This window comes from Leptinotarsa decemlineata, unplaced genomic scaffold (assembly GCF_025532065.1).
Source record: "Leptinotarsa decemlineata unplaced genomic scaffold, Ldec_3_MD MMD2_tig00026314_RagTag_RagTag, whole genome shotgun sequence".
Lineage (NCBI taxonomy): Eukaryota > Metazoa > Arthropoda > Insecta > Coleoptera > Chrysomelidae > Leptinotarsa > Leptinotarsa decemlineata.
In genome coordinates, this window is record NW_027412684.1 from 17,160,978 (window position 1) to 17,187,637 (window position 26,660).

At 35.4% G+C, this 26,660-nt stretch overlaps 1 protein-coding gene across 2 annotated transcripts in view; it reads left to right on the forward strand.

Annotated features, from left to right (window-relative positions):
* The window catches only part of LOC111503549 (uncharacterized), a 72,138-nt gene that overhangs the window by 40,407 nt on the left and 5,071 nt on the right, over positions 1 to 26,660 (forward strand). For both annotated transcript variants that reach the window (XM_074181545.1, XM_074181544.1), the window contains one exon: positions 15,425 to 17,158. In XM_074181545.1, the coding sequence (XP_074037646.1) occupies positions 15,529 to 17,158 (1,630 nt within the window). In that variant the 5' untranslated portion in view covers positions 15,425 to 15,528. The remainder of the gene's footprint in view (positions 1 to 15,424; positions 17,159 to 26,660) is intronic.

Below are 26,660 nucleotides of genomic sequence, written 5' to 3' on the forward strand. Positions count from 1 at the left end.
CGACAAGGAATTTGGTGGCAACAAGATGGTGCTCCTCCTCACAATTCACAGGTTGTTACTGAATATCTGGATAGAACGTACCCAAATAGATGGATTGGTAATAAGGGTCCAATTCGGTGGCCGGCTCGTTCCCCAGATTTATCACCGCTTGCTTTTTTCCTATGGGGTTATTTAAAAGATATTGTTTTCACTACTCCCCCTTTGAATGTGGATGATCTGAAAATGAAAATTCGACTAGCGTGCAGTGATATTACGCCTGATATTATAAGAGCGACTTGTACGAGAGAAGTGATTCGACGTTTCGAAGCCTGTATAATATCTAATGGGCATCACTTTGAACAATTTTTATGACTTATTTCTAGATACCTACCATTCTTATGAAATGATTTATCAAGTTATATTATTTACATTGTTATTAATTAAAGATTTGTTTTCGAATACACCTCTTTCAATTTCGCAATTGTTTCATATTCAAAATGATTCCTGACTGAATTCCACAACTCAAAATTGAAACCATTACTTCGAACACCCAAAATTTTGACTAATTTTCATGTGATCTGATGTAGAGAGAATAATTGTATGAGATATTTAAAAAATAATAGTCGTTCTCAAGACTTTACATTTTAAGCAATAACTCAACAACGCCGTAACCGAATTTCAAAAACCAAACATGAAATGATATCAGAATTTAACGTAGCATCTGAATATGTAATGATATACAGGGCGTTCTATTTTAAAAAATGGAATTTTGGTCTGTAGCACCTACACCAAACACCCTGTATATTTAAAAATTATATCAAAATATAGCTCTCATGAACTCCTAAAACTTTTGTATGAAACATTTTTCTGTATCTCCTTCAACAAACCAGATATTGCCTGTCACATAAAATGTGGGACACCCGGTATATGTATAGAGATTTTTCCCAAGCCCACAGGTGGATTCAGGCTAAAATACAATCATTACTTACCCAAAATGATCTGAATAGCAGGTATTCCTGTAAATAAATTTAGAAATGACACAACTGAATGAAAGAAAATGTAGAACAGTTTGATGAAATATAAAATTCAAATTCTAAATAAAAATTACCTGAAGAGAATAGCAAATAACTCGACAAATGTTCTGTGGCTACACCGAACTAATTGAAGTGAATAACGGAACGCACTAACAGTCTGTAAAATGTCAGTTAATATCTCAGGGACATTATGTGATTTTCTACTCTTTCTCGATGGACGTTCTTGGAATTGTCCAGTTTTTGTTTTTGAACAAATTATTTCTTTATATATGCATATATTTAGATACTGAATATGGAAAAGGTAAATCCCTGGTTTTCCTTCAGTGAGTTGTGTGTAGTGGAAATTTCTTATCCACTGGATCTTCCTCTCCTGTGATTGGAATTCTCCAAGTGCTGAATTTGTGGTGGAATTCATCTTATATAGGTTAGTTTTTATTTTAATTCATTCAGTTACCGTTATTCGATATAATTATATAATATTTACTGACTTTCTATCAAATTTAATTTAATTTTCGGAGACAGTAATTTTACGTGGCGTCCACTTTCGTCCTCTTTAGAAGAATCCTCTTGTTGATAAAAAAGTTGAAAATCTTCCGCCTTCCTTAGTTACCAACTATAATTTTTCATAAATCCAAATTTTCAACTTTTATATCTCAAAAACTATCTGCTCTACAAGTTTACTGCTTACTTCTGAATTTAGATACTTCTTTCCTTAACATTCATATAAATAGATAGTTAACCTCACTTATGTGTAAGAATAACCATTTTTCATTAGCATCCTTCAATATCTGTAAGTAGGGAAATGGTTTACAACAATAAAATTTAAACTTTTCATCGTTTCTAAATATTTACAACAAGTTTATAATTTCTCTTCCAATTTTATTTAAAATATATCATTTTGTTTCCATTTGACGTTAATTTTCAACCTCTGCAGGTTGTCTGTTTCATGGAAATGAATAAATTTTGGTACACACATTTTTAATTTCCCACCCTTTTGTAGGTACTTGTTTCATGTCAAGTCTGGAGATTTCTAGACATGTACGGGGTGACCTCGCTGTACTTCTTTATCTGAATTTTTATGAGATGTTGTGAATATCTCCACCCATTGTTGTTATTGAGTATTTTTATAACAATATAAGACTGATTTTGATTTTAATAGTTGTAACAATACAAACATTGTCAGTCATACGCGATTATTGTTGATGTTATGTGCTTTAGCATTCTCTCGTGTGCTTTCCAACATTGTTTGCCTACTCGAAATTATTCAAGGGTCTTCATACGTTCCACAATGCATCGTAAATAGTTGGGAGTGCCTAACCCTGGAGAAACGTTTCATCTAGTCAAACATCACAAATCTTGATGAAACGAGTCGGCGATCCAGAGCGAGAACGATTTTCTGAAATCCCATCGTATGAAAACTCCCGGAAAATGACACACTTCACGCGAAATGCTGATTTCTGAGCGACATGACAGAAATTCAAATAGACATAAATGTGAACGAGGTTATTTCTTTTTTGGATTTCTTGAGGGAACTCGCATGGAAAATGCCCGTTACATTTTGAATTAGTGAAAGTAACATGACTCAATGGAATCTAATTAGAAAGAAGAATGCCAGAGGGAATTTTTACGATTGAAACGATTTCGTTTTTCATACAGGAGTAGAGCCATGCATTGTTTCATTGAAATATCAAGTTACGGAAATTCCAATACATTTACACATTTCACTTGATTGGAAAATCTCGGAGTGGATGAACGTAGTGAAGAACTTCTTTCGTAATTATTGAGAATTATTTAATCTGGTTTTTCTTTGAGATTTCGTTATGAAAATTCTTTCCAGCCTTTTGTAATGCTTGGCAAATCCACCTATGCCTCTTAATATTGGAGGCACAGAAGATCAACTGGTACAGTGAGCGAGAGCTCAATAACATCGAGGAACTCGTGTAGATAACATCGTGTTAGTACAGTAAATGTATCCTTAACATTTTATAAATGAAGGATACCACTCAGCAATGAAGTCCGGAACAAAGAACGAAAACGGATACACCCAAAAGACAATAGATAAACTAGAAAACAGAATCAAACAAAAAATACAGAACAAGGATCAAACCACCCCAACAGACAAAACAACACAACGCTGGACAGCATTTACGTACGTAGGACACCAAACCAAAAAACTAACAAACATCTTCAAACCACTGAACATCAACATCACATACAAGCCGAACACGAAGATAACACAAAAAATAAACAACTATGAAAAAGAAGAAGACAAAGACCAAAACGGGATATACAGTATACAATGCTCGGACTGCAACAAATTCTATATCGGCCAAACCAAGAAAAAACTGATCCAAAGATACAATGAGCACAAAAAGGCATACATAAATCCAACAGTATATAAATCAAACCTTGCAACACACGCCATTCAAAACAAACATAATTTCCCCCCACCAGAGAAACTAAAACTCATAAAACAAGTCAACAAGGGAAACCGCATGGACATTTGGGAAAACTTGAACATCCATAAATTTAACAGTCATAAATCACTTATCGAGGAACAAGTACAAATCAAAACACAACAAGACCTCATATTCAATATATTAAACAAAGCCATACACATTCCTAGAGAAAATCTAACACAAAGAAGAGTACCTGATGCAGAATAAATACAGGCAAATTTACCTAAAGTACCTGAAATACCTGAGTTAAGACGCTCTGACCGTATAAAGAGGCAGACAACAGGATGACCAGTTCAGTTTGAGGAGTGCCTAGAAGATGACAGTACTACCAACTGTCGAAAGCGCTCGCAGATAATCAATAGAAGATATAAAGCTTCAAATCCTTTTTGTAGAATTCAATATTGAAATACTCAAAAAAAGGAAAATTAGTTGCATCAATCAAATATATCAAATATATATATATATATATATATATATATATATATATATATATATATATATATATATATATATATATATATATGTATATATATATATATATATATATATATATATATATATATATATATATATGTATATATATATATATATATATATATATATATATATATATATATATATATATATATATGTGTGTTCCTTGTGCTCCATGTGAAAAATTATGTACTCAATCTGAGAAATGAATCAATAGTTCATAACTGTTCATAGTTATGAACTATTGATTCTATTCGAAATAGACATTTATTAATTATCCCAAAACATAAAACATCGACAGTCAAGGAATCACTTGCATATAATGGCATAACATTTTCGGAGGCAGCTATAGCTACTTGCGTGACATCCGGGTCCAGGATAAATACAAATAGAGATTTTATCGAGTGTGCATGATATAAATCAAAAATTAAATAATTTGTGGACACAACACTCAAAAAAGGGGGGCAAACCGCGGACACGTGTTTCTGGCTATTGGCCTCATCAGCGCGGTGCAGCCAAGTGTAAAGATGGGAAACACTTGTTTGCCGAAATCAGGAAACAACACAAACGCACGGAGTCAACAACAGGAGCCAACCGCACATTTGTGGTTCCAGTTAGAAGACCTAGAATTTTCAAGCTACATCTAACATGACCACGGAGGCAGTTATAGCTACCTGCGTGACATCTGGGTCCAGGATAAATACAAATAGAGATTTTATCGAGTGTGCATGATATAAATCAAAAATTAAATAATTTCTGGACACAACACTCAAAAAAGGGGAGCAAACCGCGGACACGTGTTTCTGGCTATTGGTCTCATCAGCGCGGTGCAGCCAAGTGTGAAGATGGAAAACACTTGTTTGCCGAAGTCAGGAAACAACACAAACGCACGGAGTCAACAACAGGAGCCAACCGCACGTTTTTTTAGGTAGCTGGAGAGCCATACACAAAAATAATCCGACAAACCATAGCATCAAAGCTTGTCCAGCAAACCTTCATACCAAACAGGGTCAAAGGCCTTAGAAATATCGAACGCAACAGCTATTGACTCTATATCGGATCGTCACGTGAGATGGAAGGTTGATCCTCTACGATAACAAGAGACATTGAGGATAATGGTTGAATACCAATGATCTTATTCAATCAATTTGAATAAGTTCACTGAGTTATTACAGTTTGAAGTAGATTCAAAAATGGACAAAACTTTCAGAACCATCTGATATATACAGACATCATTTCTTGTAATGAGTTCGAGCAGGTGTTGGATGGAAGAAAATATGAGTATTGATGATAATCAGTCACAAATCAACAACAAATGATTCAGTTCTCGTATCAACTCTATTTATGATTCTGATGACTGCAGTCGGGAATCACCGGTAAAACTCTAGAACTCTAGAATCTACAGATTTCTAGAAAGGACAGTAACATTATATAAGCCTGCCTTCTTGACCCAAGAGGGCAGTTCAGAAAGTGAATCGAGCGGCTGAACAGAAGCTCGAATAGCAGAAATAAATTAGGCGTAGGTGTTGTGAATAAATTAGTTTGTGATTAGTGAAATATTGTTGAAAATTAATTTGTTCAAGACGTTTATTCTTTAATTTGTAACGATAGTAAAAAATAGCTTGATTTGCCAAGCTGTACAGCTATGACTCTCTCTTCAGTTTGGAGTATCACCGGAGCTCCCAAACCCCATCGAACAGATCCGGTATTGGAAAGCCGGAGTGCTTCGTTTGTTGCTGTCTCTTGGTTTATTCAAAGTTTAGATAGATTGAATGCCAGAGGGACCAACTCAATTGTCTCCTCCGATACCGCATCCTCACCGCATTTATAACCTTCCTTCATCCCTCCCTTAAAGTCTCTTTCCATGCTTGATCGATAAAAACAACGAAGTTAAAAGCAATCATCACTGTGGCAACTAATGAAAACAAATACTGGAAATGAGGAAACGAGCAAATACTGCCTCAAAAGCATCAAGGTACAAGCTACTAATGAGCTAATTATGTAGCACACTTGACATTAATGAACCCCAGAACTAATAATGACAACTACATTGACAAACACCGATACCGTAATTATCGCCCTGTTATACTCATTTGGATTGATTTGCTCGTCGTTCTTATCGAAATTATTCACAAACATTTGATGACGTGTCAAACATACGATCTAATTTGAATTCGAGGGTTTGGATACCATCTAGAAGCGCTGTTGAAGGATTAGTTATGCTTTTGGAATATTGAACAATCTTGAAGAAAAAAAAATGACAACAATTACGGAATGTCAAAAAACAGTTAATGAAAAAATGTACACGGTGTTCCTAAATGTCATGTTACAAGTTTAGGAAGTGATTCTACCGATGAATATGAAAAAATAACTCAAAAATAATGATGATCATCTTTATTTCCACAGACTTGAAAATACCATTATCGGTGCTATCATATGAAATTATATACATACGAAGTCTTTTCAACAAATATAGTGAATTTTCATTTTTCTCAAAAAAAATATTTACTCATCAATTCCTATTCGGTTTCGTTCAAAGTATTTACCCTCATATACAGTGTGACCCATTTTTAATGGAAACACCCCCCTAAAATTTGAAGTTAGAAATCGATTTTGATAATTTTTTCTTTAAGTGTCAAGTACTAAAATGTTTACCTTGGGACAAAATTTGAAATGTTTATTAAAGTTTCAAGGCATACTACGATATTTTTTCTTAGTCGAAAATCGGGGTTTTTCATTAGCGATTTTTTTATTGAAAAAATCACTACGCCACTGGATTCAGAGTGCCTCTAAATGGGTGTGACCAAAATTTCATGAAGAAAAATTCATTATTAACAAAGTTATGACAACTCAAAAATTCGAAAACTCACAGAGCTAACAGTCACAATATATCATTTTTTTTATGATTTCAACAATAAAGTGCCGCTAGATGAAAAAAAAAAAACAGATAGCGTGAATATTTTTAATGAAAATAACGGAATTACATTCACAGAATTCAACTAACAATGAAGCAAAAAATTTTAGTAAACGTAACTAATAACTAATTATTGAAATGTTTCGATTCAGTGCAACAATTAATTCTAACTCATATTCTAGTAGCCTCTACTAATCCACCACGTATTTCGATACATGTGTCGTAGCGCTTACGAATGTTTCTGATTACGTTCCTTAGTTCTTGAGGGCTAATATCTGCACATACCTGTCGAATTCTTGTCCAAAGTTCATTTCTATCTCTTGAGCGGTTTTTGTAAACCTTTTGTGTGAGAAGTCTCCAGAGAAAAAAGTCCAAAACTGTGAGGTCTGGAGATCTGGGTGGCCACTCTATAAACGGACTACCACGGCCTATCCATCAGTTTGGAAAATGTTCGTTAAGCCATTGCGTCACAGCTCTGGCATAATGAACTGAACACCCATCTAACAGGACAATTAAATTCGATCGTTCATTGATTGGCAGCTCGTGAATAGCATCCCAAAACTCTGTTTAAAAATTCCAGAAACCTCTGCGCATTAATGTTTTCCTCAAACAAGAAAGGACCAATAATTCGTTCGTTCAATATCCCACACCAGACGTTGATTTTTTGGGAATAGTAGCTTTTACAGTTTATTACCCAGTTAGGATTATCCGCTGCCCAATAGCGATAATTCTGTGATGACACTACTCCATTTGTAGTTAAAGTGGCTTCGTCGGTATATAAAATATTTTTTAGGAAATTTCTATTGTTTAAATATTCCCCTTGGGCTCATGAACATGGCGTCTTGCTTCGTCGCCTTCTTCAAGTGTGTGTAAAAACTTCGGCTTGAAAGGTTTAATATTCTTCGCCTTGAGACATCTCCGAATAGTTTCTCGTGGAATATTCAAATCTAAAGTGGCATTCCTTATACTGGCATTAGGATTATTTCCGAAATAATCTAAAATGATTTGATCATTCCTGTCATTCCTGTTTCGTCTTTGTACAGGATTACTTTTTAACATCATTTTTGATACTGCACCAGTTCCATTGAATATTTTATTTATTTTATTTACCATACTGCAGCTAATACGAGGACGATCTGGATGTCTCTCATTAAATACTCTACAAACCTCTCTAGCACTTCTAACGTCATCTCCCGAAAGGCGTACAATTTCAATATTCTCTCTTACGCTCAATCTTGCAGCCATGACACTAAATAATTCGAAGAACTGTAAGGTGAATATTGTTGACAATAGTACACTTGGATCTTCCACAACTGTCAAACTGTAATATCATTTCCATGGCAACTAAGATTTAAATTGAAATATTAGGTCGTATTTTTAGTTAATTTGCATGAAAACTTGAATGTAATTCCGTTATTTTCATTAAAAATATTTACGCTATTTGTTTTTTTTTTTTCATCTGGTGGCACTTTATTGTTGAAATCATAAAAAAAATATTCTCATGGCTATATCTGTTGATATAGGGTGTTTTTTTGTAACTGTTAGCTGTGTGAGTTTTCGAATTTTTGAGTTGTCATTACTTTGTTAATAATAAATATTTTTCTATGAAATTTTGTTCACACCTATTTAGAGGCACTCTGAATCCAGTGGCGTAGTGATTTTTCCAAAAAAAATCGCCAATGAAAAATCCCGATTTTCGACTAAGAAAAAATATCGTAGTATGCCCTGAAACTCTAATAAACAATTCGAATTTTGTCCCGAAGTAGACCTTTTAGTACTTGACATTTCAAAAAAAAATTATTAAAATCGGTTTACAACTTCAAATTTTAAGGGGGGACCCATTAAAAATGGGTCACACTCTATAATAAGTGTACTTGTGCCAGCTTTTTTCTAGAAGCAGGTTAGAGTTTCGATATGCACATATAATGGATATAACTGGAGTTTTTTCCAATTTTTTGCTTGAGAAAGCTATTGTATAGCGAAACACGTGTCGCGGTTTTTGTAAAATCCTTTTATAGTGATAATTATACAATAAACTGTATTAGAGAGTTTTTTTCCAGGTGGCATGTAGTCCATTGAAGATGACATATTAGGATGGAAAGATTCATCGTTGCTGAAGTCATCACAAGTTGGATTAGTTGCCTCAGTACTGGGTTTATAAGAGAGTTTGAAGTTCAATTTTTCAGCAGGGGGTGGTCTTTGAGCTTTTTCCTCTTTTGTGTTTTCAAAACCTCAAGTTACGTCTTCGCCTGTGCTTTTTGTGGAGTACAAACAAAATTAGTTCTGAAGCGAGCAGCAACAGGTGGTCAACTGTCACACTGGAGCATCATGGGAGTTTTTTGAAGTTCATGATATAACTGGGAGGAAACAGCACTGAACAGAACTAAATCCTGAGTATTCTATATTTCCCGACTATACTGTGATACCTTACTCTCCTTTATGAATAAGCGTTTCTGAAACGCAAATATCGCATTGAAAGGGGTTTATTTTTCCAGAGAGGCTGGAAAAAATGCTTCTTCACTTTTCATTTCTGCATTAATGAACATTGAACTTTCGAAGAAAAGAAACAAATAAATACAATAAGAACTCTTCATGAAGATTATATCATATTACAGAAAAACTACTTCGCAAAACTCATGAATAATGAATTTGAAAAATCTCGATTGGAAGAGGAATTTTGCGATGTGCATACTATAGAATCAAGAGCCACCGAATTGAATTTTTGTTCAATTTTTATTCTCTGCAGAAATTTCGCTCCTGAATTTCCCGAAAAGAGCAACAGCGAAAGAGTAAATACAGACAATGTAAGCCTTAAAAATCGCCTGAATAATTCATGTGCCCCCAAGACAAAGGCTGGGGAAGTGCCGTTTGGCCATATTTAATGCAAAACTCAAAGTGTATACATAATACCTGGTGTTAATTAGCATTATTTCTCTTCGGGACTTTTCCACGGAACGTTAGCCTCTGCGAAAATGTTTCAGTTAACCGAGCGAAAAGCGGAAAACTTTATGCAATGTACCTACTTCGCGCTAATTGTTTTTCTTTCAAGGTATTTCTGATTGAACGCAGGAGAATTAAGTAAACGGAGGAAACTAATTCACTGAGTTGATAGCGTTTGAAATAGTAATTTACGTAACAAGTTTGGAAAACACAGTTTTTTTGGAATAGTAGACAAAATTCTGCGAGTTAAAAAACAGTTTTTGACGTGTTGACAACCGTGTAGAATACACATAAATGAGACACATTTCTTCATAAATTTTTTTTGATGTACAACAAAATTTTGAACTTTTTAATTAGCATTTGTATTAAATATAGAAATTTGAACAGAAGATATGTTTATATGTTTAAAATCTGTTTTTCCGTTAATCAGCTGTCGCCCCCATAAGAACGACAACTCTCAGAAGTTGGGAAACTTGTTCGAGCTAAGGACTAACGAGGTCTTACCTTTTAACGTGTGATTTCTAATACGTGATGACATAAACATTCTAATTATCATTTATATAAATGATATCTGTTGCTGGGGCTTCGTTCGCGTAGAATTTTGATTGTCACTTTAAGTTTCGTTACAGACATCCTAATCAAATAGTCAAAATATATTTTCGAATGATCCAAAGTTTCAGCTTTTCTTGACGAAATTCAATATAGTCTTTGAATCCCTAGTTTTCCACCTTGGTGGTGTAAATTCCAGATTCTTCTTCTTGATGCTTATTTACGCTATACAAAGAACATACCTGCATATTTCAAGATTCTAGGATCTATAGTTTCAGCTGTACGTTGATATAAGAGTATCACTAAATCAATAGGTACCCACTTATACGATATTGAATAGCATCACCAAAAAAACTGAAAGGATTAGAATGAAATAAATTGGTGATCCTACTCCCACTAATATTATAAATGCGTAAAGTTTGTGAGGATGGATGACTGTAATGCATGCTTTAACGTTTTTTACTTTTTCACGCCTAAACAGCTCATTAGGTTCAAATTCAAGTTGGTATATAGATAGATTATGACCTGGAATAACACATAGGGTAGAGGTTCCTATAGGCTAGTATTGTATAAGTGGGGTTAACTGACACTTTGATATTACATACAGCCGAAGCGAATGAATCTAAAATCTTGAAATATGCAGGGTAGATTTTTTGTATAGCGTTAATGAGCATCAAGAAAGAAAAGGAGGATTTTCCACCCGTAAGGTGGAAAAAGAGAGTAACCAATTTGTTCAAATTATTTAGTGTTGAAGACAAAGTTTATCTATACTGAATACCTAAAAATACAATTATATCAATTTTCATAGAAATTTGACAGATATTTTAAAATGTGCATTGTGAAAAAAGTATCCAATTCAATTGGTGTTTATGGCCTGAAGTCTCTATTATTCGTTCATGAACTCGGAAGGAGAATATGCTAAGCAACGAAAGATCACCGTTCTACCTCTTTTTTGATAGGAAGAATTAGTATTGCTAATCAACATGGCAATGCTGCTTTGGTCCTTGGAACTATTCCTCTTTCACATAATTTTGATGAGATCATGCATTGCCCTAATTTGAGTACGGAACTGAAATCTTCCCGAAACAAGCCCAGATATGTAGATATTCATCAGTCTCCTATCAAGGTTAATTCGCAAGTGATTGGACCACCTTCTTCTTCTTCAGTGCGGTTAATGGATTTAGGTTATTCCTGTTTCCCAAATATGAGTTGCAGTCCTCGTAGTTCTGGTTCCCTTCCAGTGGAAAAGCTGCATGGAGCAAGATCCGAATCGATTCCTTTACGAAACCTTTCTTCACTTGGAAGGATCGATCGCAGCTTGAGAAATGGTTCTTATGGAGATTCTGTGGAACATGTTCTTCCTGACGAATCAGTAGAGAGTTGTCCTGATGATCTAGTGAAGATAATTGGATTGGATGATTTAGAAAACACTTGTTACATGAATAGCATTTTACAAGTGTTGTTCATGACGAAGAATTTCAAGAACGAAGTTTTAATGATGAACGAGAACGGGAATGTTTCCTACTTATTTATCAAACTCAAACACCTGTTCATGCAGCTGCAGTTTCGTAAGAATGTATCATCTTTCCCTCCAACCGATTTCCTAAAGTCTTTGGAGTCCACTAGATGCCCGTTAGGATAACAAGAGGATTGTTCCGAATTCTTGGGGTTTTTGTTGAATACTCGTGAGCAAAACAATAGCAAAATCAATACTCCTAACCGCTCTGGATTAAATAATTCCGTACATTCCATATCGTCTTGCTGGAAGAATCCTCACTCGTTTACTCTGTAGTAAATGTTTAAGAGGTAGTGAAAACTTTTGTGAATTTCTGGAACTTCATCTAGCTTTTCCTAATACGACTAATAACCAGTCAGTGTAAAGCTTATTGTTGAATCATCTGAAAATGGAATTTTTAACAGGTGATGATCGACTGTATTGCCAAACATGCGCCAAACTAACTGACTGTTATAAGGAAACAAGTATATCTGTGGCACCAGTCAATCTAATAATAACACTGATGATCTTAAAACAAGACTCAACCTCTGACGGAAGCAAGAAACTCTTTGGAAGGTTCGAAATAGATGAACATTTCAATCTAGCAGACCACTATTATAATATTCATGCAGTCATTGTTCACTGTGCTTCTGGCGTTAAATTTGGTCATTATTACGCCTTGGTCAAAGACGAAACGGACTGGTTTGACGATAGTCCTGTCACTAAATGTTCTGGCGATGTATTGAATCTATTGGAGACTCTGAAGACACCCTACATTTTGTTTTATGAGACTTTGGTAGATCAAGATCTTCAGATGATGTGGTGCTGCAGGTTTTTCCGGGTTTTCCTGCAGCTGAAAAAGCAAATGTGTCACTGGAATCAATGTATAGCGAAACACGTGTCGCGGTTTTTGTAAAACCCTTATAGTGAAAATCATACAAATAAACTGTATTGACTAATTTTTTAATATGGATTTCAATCAAGTATCGGCCAGTTCTATTCAATTATTATAATATTGGTATAGATTTATCCACGTAAGAATTCATGCAATTTTCAATATTTAAAAAAATGTGTTTATCTTGCGGTTCAAACCACTGGTTCATTCAGAGGTCGACTGAGTGAGTGGAGCAATCAGTTACTACTACAAATAAACGTTGAGGAACTGAAACAAATATTAATATTAGAAATTGTGTACAATGTCACGTATAAGATGAAGCATCTTTTTCTTCCATCACATTACGATTTGATGTCACCGGAAGAAACAAATTTGCTTTTTTCCAGAAAGCTAATTTTTTCTGAAGATAACCCCTCCTCAATTCCTTCTGAAGTATCTGATAGTTCCAGATCCTATACAGAAGATTTGGAGATGTTGGTATCACTCAACATCCCTGCAAATCTTTACAAAGGAATAGTTCGTGTCACCTACTCACTGCATTTTTCTAATATAGTAGCATTTCACGAACATGAAGTGCAATGTATATCCTTGAAAAACATGGTGGAAAGAGATTGTCTTCTCATAAATGACTGGTTTTGCCAAAAACTATTAATTGTCAATCCGAAAAAAAAAATCTTATCACTTTCAGTTGCAATAAATCCGGGGCTGTACCTTTCCATCAAATTGTAGTCAACTTACCTAAAAAAACATTATATATTGAATCTGTAAGAAGCATCAAATATCTAGACGTGTATATCGATAATAACTTGAGGTGGAACTCTCATATCACCATAAACTGCGTAAAAGTATTTATCAATTCAATACCCTTAAAAAATGTATGCCCATCACTGAATTGAAAAAACTGTACTATTTCAATGTTGAGAGTCATTTGAGATACGCTATTCAGGTTAGGTGAAACGCATCTAGGATATATTTGAGTCATCTAGAAATAATCCGAAAAAAGATTCATTCGGCTAATTCTCAATAAACCCTTCAGATTTTCTTTCAGATAGCCTGTATGAAGATTTTTTTTTATATTGGACATATAATGAGTTACATATGTTCCAATAAAATGTTATAATTCGGTACCTGAAACAATAAAAAATGGTGTTAACAAGCATTTCTCAAAAAAAGCTGGGGGTATATGGATATGCTGAACTAAGACTTCAAATACTTACCAGGACTTGATACAACTTTAACGACTGAGCCTAACGCATCTTCCGCAGATGAAATTCTTCTTACTCACCTGTTATTTTATTATATATCTTTATTGAAAATTCATTATTATTCTTATAGATCTATTTGAAATTAATTTCATGTATATTTTATTGCTATAATGAAATAAGTACTTGGGTACTTATTATTTTTTACTGTCTCATTCATTTGAAAATTATTTTAAAATGAATTTATATTATGTATTTTGTACCGCTATCTGTTGAGTGAACAAAGTTATTATTATTATTATTACATTGTGTGTTCTTTATGATGCTTGACTTATTCATTTATATACACGCGCATTCTCAAATTGTTACAATTTTCACATTTCATAAATTTTTTTAATTTTGTAATTTTTTCTGAATGTTACATGCATATGTTTTTTGTACATGATACCATTCATACATATGTCAATTTTTATGGGAAACAAGCGCTTTGTACTTTTGTTTGAAGGTTGTTAACAATGTTTCGTGGAGTATTTCATCAGTTCGGACTTCCATTGTCTAATATAATATAAATTGATTTGGAAACCTTGAAAAAAAATTACAAAATTACCCGAAAATAACAATTTTATTGAACAAAAAACTGAAATTATGGAGATATAACATACAAGCTACAACCAAAAAATTGAATTGAATGAATTAAAAATATTATTAACATAAAATGAAAAATAAAAATCGAGAGATTCCAAACCAAGTTACGTCACGACGTTTCGATTTTTAATGTCCACAATCGTCTTCGGGTGATAACTGGACTTATTCCTCCAAGATCTGACTATTTATAGGTCATTCAAGTGCTTTCACCTATCCCCTCTTCCCTCTCTCCGCTCCATTGGTTTTAGCGGGAGATGATCATTTGGCGGGAGTTGGTCGTTTTTCGCCTGATTAGAGGTTTCCATATGTTACGTATCTCTACGCTGGCTTGACTGAATGCGTTGTTGAACAACATATGCGCGGCTTCTTTGAATTTTCTCCGCGTTGGTTGGCCTGGTGTTCGTGAGGCTGCTACGGATCGTGTTCCCAGATCTGAAGCAGGTCCTGATGTTATACTTGGACCCAATCCTTCTTATCCTTTCCGATAATCCTCTGATGTAGGGAAGTACAAGTACTGGTTGAGGCGGCTTCTCTTCCTCATGGAGCTCTTCAGTATCTGAACCAGAAATCCAACGAACTGATGAAATGCTTTGCACTTATCCCAAAATTGCTTAATTCATTCTATGTTGTTACTTATTTGTATCTGTATTTGTATTTATTATTTGTGAATAAAGTTATATTATTTTTATCATTATTTTCAAATCCTTTGCCAAGTTATTTGTTTTTTGTTGAAAGAAACACCAAAAATAGTTCATTCTGTGCCATGTTGGAGTCAGTAAATAACTCTTAAACAATCTCCCAAATCAGTTCATTACAGGAAAACTTCTCTTTGTTTCAGATCGGCAATCCATTAGAATGCCCAACAAATCTCGCCAACAACCCACATCGCACATCATCAAAGACGAAGTAACCTAACCGACTGACATCGCAATACAATGCATCATGCATAACACGATCACACTGAGTTTGACCCTATTGATCGCTTCCGTCGAATGCTGCCCCTTTCCCTGCATATGCAGATGGAAGAACGGCAAGCAGACCGCAGAATGCGTAGACAAGGACCTGCTGATAATCCCGGAGGGCCTCGACTCCACTACCCAAGTCCTCGAATTCTCGGGCAACAATTTGAGAACGTTGCATCGCGAGAAATTCCAACAACTGGACTTGATCAACTTGCAGCGCATACATCTGGCTAGTTGCAGGATTAGCGTGATAAGCGAGACAGCTTTCAAAGGATTGACGAACTTGGTCGAGTTGGATTTATCAAGTAACTTCCTGGATTCCGTTCCCACTGGATCTTTCCGGGAATGCCCATCGCTAATGAGGCTGACGTTGACGAGTAATCCCATCAAGGCGTTAGAACAAGGAGCGTTCCGTTATTTATCACTTCTGAACACTTTGGAGCTGAGCAGTTGCGATATCTCGAAGGTGGATGCTGAAGCTTTTCAAGGGCTGTACAGTCTGGAGTGGTTATATCTGGAAAGCAACAGGATGAAGACATTTCCCGCCTCCTTACACTTGCCTGCTAGCTTGAAAGGCATTCAGCTTCAGGAGAATCCCTGGCAGTGTGACTGCAACTTACTGGAGCTCCACTCGTTTTTGCTGCAGTTCATGTACCCCTTTTCCATAGAGCCGCTGTGTGACAGTCCGAAGGGCTTGGCAGGTCGCAAGATCAAGGCCTTACCTAGCGATGTCTTAGCCTGTCTGCCAGAGGTGAGTCCCACCACGTTCTACCTGGAAATAGACCAGGGGAAAAACATATCACTCACGTGCCAGGTTGAGGCTGTTCCTGAGGCAGCGATCAGCTGGTACTTTGAGGGTCAGCTGCTGCAGAACAACTCTCTCCCAGCCCCTGGTCTGAGGTTGCTATACTTCCTGGAAAGAGGATCCTTGAGCAAGCGCAGCGAGCTGCATCTTTACAACGCTCATAGCGAAGATAGCGGGACCTTCATTTGCAATGCAGAGAACACCGCTGGAAACTCACACGCCAACTTCACCATCCGCGTCATGCTAAAACAAGAAGCTAGAGTAGACCTGGACGAGGTCCCTTATGAATTCATCCTCATAGTCACCTTCGCGACTTCTTTATCCGTGCTGATACTGCTGATGGCAGCTGTTTTCTCGGCGATGAAGTGCCGTCGGCATTCCCGGATGAGGAAAAAGCGACACGATTCCAAGGTAGCTTTGGGCAATTACAGCACCGATAATTCTTTGAAAGATAGCGTTAACGAGTCTCTGGAGAGCAGTAGGAGCGCCAATTACGCAGAAATTAAATTTCGTAAAGATCTCGCAAATCAGGAAGGGGTGTCGCTGGTTGTTATTGATCAGGAGCTCAAGTTCTACCAGGAGCAGAACCCGGACCTTATCGACGGGACGGACGTCATCGAGAAGGGGGATGGAGCGTTGCGGAGACAGAAGTCGGTGTCGAGGAACGTGCGGTTTGACTATGTCGGTGACGATGGAGTGAGTGAGTGCGGGATGTTCATTGTGCCCGGTGACGTGCGGGTTTTTCCAGGTATGAACCATTATAAGACGCTGCCGAATAAGAGAAGGACTGCTGCAGCACCCTCTGGTGAGTTGATACTTCACTATTCATCATTAACTTGAGTTTTTTCACAAATCCAATAATGGTAATGATGATGGAAAATGGTGAATATTACAGTTGATTTTCTTATTTAATTGATTTTTATAAGTATCGGTCGGATCAAACGATATTCTTTTCAATAAATTATATTATGGATCTTGGGAAAGTGACGTAGTTGCAAATTCAGTTCATTTTTGAAATATTTTTACATAATTTGATAGATAATCTACAAATAATATTTTTTAATGCAACCTATACTGTGTGTCCGCAAAGTATGGAATAAATTCGATATTTCCAAAACGAAAAGTCGTTTTACAAAAACCTGAAACACGTCGATTTTCAATTCCAATATCCTACATTTCACAACAAAATTTCTTTATACAAGGTGATCCATATTAATGTGATGGCGTCGTCGATAATTTTTTTAAAGCAACACCCTGTATTTGGTATCAGTTTTAGATAATAAGTAACGAGCTAATTCCGAAAAGGTATGATATTTGGGGTGTAATAGAGAGAATTTGAAAGATGTTCGCTCAGAAAATGAATTTTATTGATATCTAATAAAAGTAGAAATTAATTCACAACACAACAAAAACATATTTTTTGAATGTTTCCTACACTAAATTAGTCAATTTCTACTAATTTTGGGGTGATAAAAACGAAAATGACAATGAAAAATTTTTATTAGCTCTGGTTTTCGAGATACACAGTACTTAATCTTAAAGAGTAGTTATACAATACGTGAAAAGTGAAAGTACATAAAACAATATTGTTATGTTTCTTTTAGAATATTTTAAGTACAAAATAATAAAAAAAAACATTATTCTTAGTGTTTTGACAAATAAAAGAAGTTTGTACCACCAAATTTCAATTAAGTCCATCCGATTCATTGTAAGATCGCTGTCGGTTAGCTTGTCTTTTATAAAACACTTCTGGAGCATCCCTACACACAGACCAGCAGTAGTCTGCAAGCATTGCTTCATTCCAACGGCCCTGATATCTCTGTTCCATTAAGGCAATGTCTTGATGGAATCTTTCTCCATGTTCGTCACTCACAGCTCCACAGTTTTGTGGGAAGAAATTAAGATGAGAGTGAAGAAGATGAATTTTTAAGGACATGTTGCATCCAAGTTGGTGGTAAGCTTGAAGAAGCTCTTTAACCAATGCTATGAAGTTATCATCTCTTTTGTTACCTAAAAACCCATGTACAACCCCCTCAAAGGCTTCCCAGGCTCTTTTTTCATTTCCTGTTAAAATCATGTCAAAAGCAGGATCATTTACGATTTCACGGATTTGAGGCCCAATAAAGATGCCTTCCTTGACTTTAGCATCACTCAACCTGGGAAACTTTGCTCTCAAGTACTTAAAAGCTTATCCTTCCTGGTCCATGGCCTTCACAAAGTTTTTCATTAGTCCCAACTTGATATGTAATGGGGGAAGGAGAACATCCTTAGGATCTACAAGAGGCTCGTAAACTACATTTTTCTCATTAGGGTTTAGGTCTCGTGTAGGCCAGTTCATTTTTTATAGTGAGATTTTCTATCCCGACTGTCCCACAGACACAAAAAACAACAGTACTTGGTGAACCCTAATTGCATTCCTAGGAGTATAGCAATGACTTTCAGATCACCACAGATGTGCCACTTGTGTTGTTCATATTTGATTGATTGGAGAAGTGTTTTCATATTTATATACGTTTCCTTCATGTGAACTGCATGACCTATAGGAATAAAGGGTAGCTGATTTCCATTATGCAGAAGTACAGCTTTAAAGCTTAGTTTTGAAGAGTCTATAAACAGTCTCCATTCAGATGGAGTGTGATCCAAATTCAAGCAGTCCATCAAACCATTAACATCAGAACAAACTACGAGGTTTTATTTTTTCTCAAAAAAAGGAAGCAAATCTTTTTGACGCTATGTACCAACTGTTGGTGATGAAATATTTCATTTGTTGAAAACTCAATATACATATATATAATATAATGATACTATATCTTGAAAACAAGAGCTAATATATAATTTTTATGGTCACTTTCGGTTTTAACACGTGGAAATACATTAAAATCATCTAATTTCAACCCCGAAACAAAAACTTTGTTTTGTTGTGATTATTTCATATTTTTTTCTAATTATTATTAATTCAACAATAGGTAAGTAATCCAGTAATGAATACATGACTTTATTTTATATGTTCAAACTATAGTCCTTGCTGTAGTTGACAGTAACCGTGCTAACAAGTATTTCTTAATAATTTCAAAAAACTAGGCGGCTAGTATTTTTTGTTATTGTGTCAGTATTTCGATTGACGTCAGTAAACGTTGAATAGGACAGTAGTTGTTGTATTAATTCCTGAATTTTCTGTAGTATTGCTTCGAATCAATTTGAAGTAGTAGTGAATTTAAGTATAAAGCAACGATTTGAAATATTTATACTAGATTGGCTATGGAGACAGATCGAGAAGTCAGATGGAAGTGTGTACCTTTTTCAGTGAAAAATATCCAAAAGACGCATACTGCAGTCAGCAGTAAGTAAGATTGAAAAGAAATTTCGAGAAACTGGTACAGTTGAAAATGCACGCAACTCAGGTCGTACTTCTGTAAATAATGATACAAAACTAGATGTTCTACTTACTTTTGAAGAAGGTGTGCACACTTCTGTTCGTAAGGTTAGTCCTGATTTCGATGTCAGTAAAACAACTGTACACAAAGTATTGAAATTGGAAAAATGGCATCCCTTTGAAATCGACCTTCAACAGAAATTAAACGAGGATGATCCAGATAGAAGAATAGAATTTTGTGAAGCCATGATGGATAACTGTCTCCTCGTAATTTTTTTTTCTGATGAAGCCACTTTTACAATAAATGGTGGGGTAAACTGTCAGAATTGTAGGTACTGGGCTAAAGAAAACCCCCACTGGATGCGTGAGCATGATACACAATACCCAAAAAAGGTAAATGTATGGGCTGGCATTGTAAGAAACAGGATCATCGGACCCTACTTTTTCGACGGTACTTTAGACGGGCCAACATACCTTCAGTTTTTGAGGGGATATCTTGTACCTACTTCAATTAATTTATTCCCCAGTAGAATTAATCCTGGAAGTTTTGATGGAAGTTTATGGTTTCAACAGGATGGTGCGCCTTCACATTATGCTGCAGATGTTTGAAGGTATCTCGATCAAATGTTTACGAACCGATAGATTGGTAGACGTGGACAGCTCATAGTGAAGATAGCGTGACCTTCATTTGCAATGCGGAGAACACCGCTGGAAACTCACACGCCAATTTCACCATCCACGTTATAGACGTGGCCAGCGAGGTCACCAGACTTAAATCCATTGGAATACTTTATGTGGGGCCATCTGAAGAATGTTGTTTATAAAACGAAACCAGCAAATATTCTAGAATTTAAAGAGATAATTCGAACAGAAATAAACAATATTTCTCAAGAAACCATAAACAAGGTCCAACAAGGATTTATTCAATGTTCAGGTTACTGTCAAATACAGCAAAGTATACAGTTCGAACATCGAACATTTAAATTAAAGTCATGTTTTCATTACTGGATTACTTTCCCATTGTTAAACTATTCATTAGAAAAAAAAACATAAAATAAAGAATTAATTTCTACTTTTATTAGATATCAATAAAATTTATTTTCTAAGCGCATATCTTCCAAATTCTGTCCGTTAGACGCCAAGTATTATACCTTTTTGGGATCAGCTCATCACGGATTATCTAAAACTAACACCAAATAGAGGTTGTTGTATTTGAAAAAATTACCGATGACGTCATCACATCAATATGGATCGCTCTGTGTAATGGAATTTTGTTGTAAAATGAAGAATATTGAAATTAAATATTGACGTGTTTCAGATTTTTGTAAAACGACCTTTGGTTTTCGAAATATTGAATTTATTCCATACTTTGCGGACACACTGTATAGTACAGGCACTGTTACCGCGAGAATTTCCGAGTCGTCTTGAATTTTACAATTGGATGCTGGAAATGATTAGAAGAAATTGTGACTGTCTAATGTAGACGAATGTAGTTTTTCTCAGGACAAGATTATTAATTTTCATGATTACCATATATGGGCTGATGAAAACCCTCACGCTATTGTCGAAACTAACCATCAAGAACAGTTTTCTCTTAACGTGTGGCTCGGAGTTATTGGGGATGATTTAATCAGGCCTCATTTTCTACCTCCCCGATTGAATAGTGAGACATACGTTCAATTTTCAAGAGAAGTACATCCAGTACTGCTGGAGGAAGTTTCTTTGGGCTCCCCCCCATTTTAGTCAAGTAGCATGTCAGCATTCAACTGAAACATATGCAAATCAGTGGATAGCTCGAGTAGGACCACATAACTGGCCCGCTCGAACCCCGGATCTTAATCCTCTCGATTTCTCTATTTGGGGCCATTTATAGCATTTGGTTTATCGTCCTCCTGTTCGCGATGTAGAGGACTTAAGAAACCGCATCATCAATGCTTGCAGGGTAATCAGAGAGACTCCAGGAATATTTGAGCGAATACGTGGCTCAATGCGCCGAGGTCTAAACGCATGCGTAATGTCTGAAGGTAGACATATTGAACATTTACTATGATTTCTACATGTTGTGTGTCAAGTTATTGATGAATTAGTTTTGTTTATTACCCTTCAATCGTTTAATGCAGGTACTAACTACAAAATAACAATGAATCCAGTTCGCATTTATGACGATGTATCTCTGTAGTTGTTCGTAAAATAATTTTTTGCTGCGAACTGGTTTATTTTGGGCAAAAAACTCAAGAGACATTTTTTGTTTACAATGAAACAGGCTATCGGAAATTAACTCTTAAATGGTAAACAAATGATAAGACAAAAAGTTAAATTGGAAATAAATTTTAGGGGCTGCGTTTTCCACCCCTTACAACCATGGGGTAAACCAAATAAATTACTGGCTAAGTGTCTTTTCGGCAGTACCAAACGTCTGATTAATTTCAATATTGTAACTTTCTCAGTGCTTGTGAAACACATTTTTATACAAATTTTATATACCCCCTTTAAGGGGCTGTATATCAACAAGAGATGCTCCAATGAAGTTTCTTTGTATGAAAGAACCTACCTTTTTTCGATGAGGAATGACCTCCTTGGATGTTTTACACTTATTCGCTTACACCCTGTATAATTTTAGTGAGTGACTATAAACAAATATAACACTCGCTCACAGAAAAACTTGGAATCATTGAATGGACAAAGTATCCTTCAAAAACCAAAACTTCCTGACCAAACTCTGCCTCCACAGTTTTTTTGTAAAAAATACTCATAGAAAAACACAAATCTCAACGTATCACGTGATAAGAATGTCAAAAACGCTAGCGTCTTTCACAGAACTTCACACATACCAACATATAACTGGAAAACTCAGAGATTCTCATCTATATCTGTTTATATTTTGTTCTTGTCACAGCTCTGCGATGGTAAATTAATTTCGAAAAAACACCAAGGTATTTGTGCCTTGAATTCATAAGTAGGTACGTGTTTTGTATACATATTTATGGTAATATCATTTCATCAATCAGAATCAATTATTTCTGCTATCTCAGGAAGTCTATGAAAACAGGAAATACTGTAGAATGCAGCAAAAAAGAGACTTGGCACGAGTATACGTCTGGAAAATTCGAGCGACGATAATCCGTTCGAGAATAGCCTCGACGAAAAGCAGCAGACAAGGATGGCGATATTGAATTAGCCAATTACTGAAAATTCACTTTCACGAAGGGAATACAAATGAGTCTTTTTCCATTGGCAAGAACGTCGGTGCATTTTTACCTGGAGGAAAATGCTGGAACGGCTGGTGGATGGTATATTACTATTTTCTTCACTGAGTTCCACTCGATTCGAGAAGAGCTTATTAAGGAAAAGTGGAGCGTCTTGTGGCTTCATTATTTGAACGGAAAGGGAATGAAAACCGGGCGTTATTTTAATTAACGGGTTGGGGTTTCTTCTTGGAAACTCGGCGAGGTATTCTCCTCAGCTCATTGTTCGATGTTGGTAGAATTCACTTCCTTTTTCTCATTATTTTATAAAACGAGTGCACGATATACTCACGCTTTTTTTGAATAATCTGCTATATCTTCAAGTGCCGGAAAAATGCGGTTTCATGAAAATTACTCATTTTTATACATTATTCTTGCACAATTGTGCAATCAAAACTGATTCAAGGAATTAAATTCGCTCTAATTCTCTTTCCTCTCGACATATTCAATATATAAGACTAGTCAGAAATAATTCGAAATAAAATAAAACAATGTACATACAAAACAAATCAAAAATACCATATAAACAAGTTGTCACAATAAAAGTACTAGTTGATGAAAATATAGTCAACAAGCACAAATTAGTGATAAAACTTCACTTCAAAACACTCATCTAGTGAGTAAAAATATTTTTTCAATAGAAAGTTATGTTTTTGAAGCGAAATAATGCTTTCGATGCTTCAAACTTTTTGAGAAGTTGGTATAATATCCTAGGTCCAATACAATTTGGAAAACTTCATTAAATTCAATGTATTAATTTTGGAATTTCCATGAAATTTGTCAATATTTTCAATATTATGTCTGAATAATGACTTGTTCACCTTATGGTAATTCATGATCACTTAAATGAAGAGGATAAAAACACTTTTGCGATTTTTAGCTAAGGAATTCATCAACATATACACCTAAAAATTTAAGGGTTTCTGCAGTACTGTCCTTCATTCCATTATCAGATGTAAACGTGAGTTTTTGCTGAAAATTCTAGTAAGATACCTAACGATTTTTATTTCAGACTGGTTGAAATGTAAGTCATTACCGCTATAGTAGGCAATTCATTTTTTTATACAGGGTCCTGCAACAGTGGCGCGGTGTTCCATATCTCTATTTAGGAAACAGATAGGAATCTAAATTTCTATAATATTACTTTATTGCACGAGGTCGGCAAAATAAAAATATTGGCTGTCACACAGGGTGTTCAATTTTTTCTGGGCGGATCCCAACTGTGTTTTTTCAAATGGCAACCTATATTTTTTAAACTTTTTTCGGTTTCTACATAGAAAGTAAAACACACTTCATGCATATCTTTACTTCAAAACTATTGACGGTTTTCGAGATATCTAGCATGACAGGTTTTTTTTCCAATATTCGTCACTCAGAATATTTGAAATTATAAAGTTGTGCCCAGTCCAATTGAATTTTTTTTTTGGTCAAATATTCTACATTGGTAACCCTCTCAAACGATATATCTGAAATCTACCTGTGATATACAGGGTATGAAAAACCGCTTGCCACATATTGTAAATAAAAAATTGCAGAATCTTCCTTATTTTGAATGGAACACCCTGTATATTATTGATTCATAAGGAGCGCCAACGAAACCTCTACAAATTTCATCAAGTACTCCCTATGGCTAGGTTCAATAGTTTTTCTTAAAAAAGCATTTTTTTCGAAAAATGGTCGTTTTTCCTATTTCTACGCCATAAACTCGACATTTTTTTAAAGCGAAATCTATTTGACGACTGAAGAATGTACGAAAAATATTTCGTTTCAATTTTGTACATGATAGTGTGTCCTATAGTTTTTCTTATTTTTTTTTTTCTAAAAATGACAATTCTCTATTGTATCGCCATGATATCAATGATTTTTTGACTGATGTGAAATCCATATCTAACGACTGTGATCGAGATATATATTATGTTTATAACACATTTATTCTCTAAATAGAACACAGTGCAATTTCATCATTTGATGCATAGTTTTTGTCCAAGTCTTTCATTTGAATTTCGCCTCATGCCTAAAATTACCTGTTGCTAGATAAACAAGTTTTGAATTACACCGCAAAATATACATTCTTGAATAATTACAATAATTTCAATAATCTCGAAATTTGTGCCATATTTTTCCGGTCTGAAACAACCTCAGCGAATAAAATAAAATTAAACGATTTGTTGAAACCGGATGTATCAATTATTTTAAACATGAGCGCATCAAGCCAGCTACTAATGAAGATAATGAATTGCAAATTCTTCTTGCTGTTGAAGAAGATCTTAGTTGTAGGAGTCAACGACAAATTGGTGAAATAGTGGATATAAGTGAGAGATCATTGCAACGAGTTTTGAAGAAACATCGCTTTCATCCATCTCATACTACTGTATGCCGCTTTTGAGAAAAGAGTGAGATTTTGCAATTGGGCCATGGGAAAAATTCGTCGAAACGAATATTTATGAACCTAGCTTTCTGTCTAAGCCGACTACTTTGAATGGTGAGTGATTTTTCAGGTCACATCGAAAGAGCGTGACTCTGCTAAACTCTGAAAACCTGATTCGATCCCCAGCGCGGCAGGCACAAAGTATATGCTCTGATGTTTCATCATTTTCCAGTCTTCCGACTGTCTAAGATGATTCAAATGACAGTAACCTGTAAGACGGACTGTTAGACATCGTAGTTCATCCCTACTGTAGTCCAACAACTGTTTGGTTTCGAACTTCGAAGGGTGAGCCTTGGAGTAAGCCAATTCTGGAAAATTTTGCCAGATGTCTTTGAATCTTCTTGCCATCCAGGTGTTCAATGTTTGTTTGGCAAGAATTCAAAGCAATGCCAATGACAGGTTCTGGTCCGATAATACTGCTAGGTATGGTTTCGGAAGTTGGTCATCTATTCCAACACAGTAAGAACCATTTGATGAAAAATTTGGATTCAAATCAACATGGGGTCAGTAACATCAAAATGCTGAACTCAATACAGCAGTTTTCCATAAGGAATGAGTTTTCACTGTCGAAAAACATAACATGGACAGGACGTTGATATAGTTAGGATAGTGTAATAGATTTGAAATGGTGGATCGACCTCAGATCAATTCTTGGTACTAGATTTCAAGTACTCCAGCCTCTAAGAATAATATAGTAAGTTTCTCAGTTGTTATTTTTTCCATGCATCTGCTGTAAAGACACGTTGAACTAATTTGATGATAGTTTGGAAGATCTAACTTTTCTCCATTTTTCCCAAAATCAGGAAAAACTGTACACCATATCCATTTCTATCCTTTGTATAGATTTAGATATTTTCACTTCGTTGAATGTGATATTTCCAGTGGTCTGTTCATTTGTGACTTGGCTTTGGAAAAAATTAGGATTACTAATGTTATTGTTGAGAAAAGAAATTCTGATTTCGTTTCGGAAGTCCTACGAATATATTTTTCCTGGGAACTTATCTTTCCTGAAAATATTAGTTTGTCAATTTGAAGAAAACCTAATCTTAACGAAACTCTGTTTTTCCTCTACATCAACAAATTGAATATTGATATCTTCGGGAAAATAACCGTATCTCACGCTCCTCGAACACCCACCCTTTCCGATATTCCGGATCCGCGAATGGAAAGCGAAAAATAGTAAAAAGCGACGTTTTCCCACTTTCCTCCGCGAAAGCACTTGACTTGATCCCTTGATTTCCAGGTGAACCATTTCTCCCCG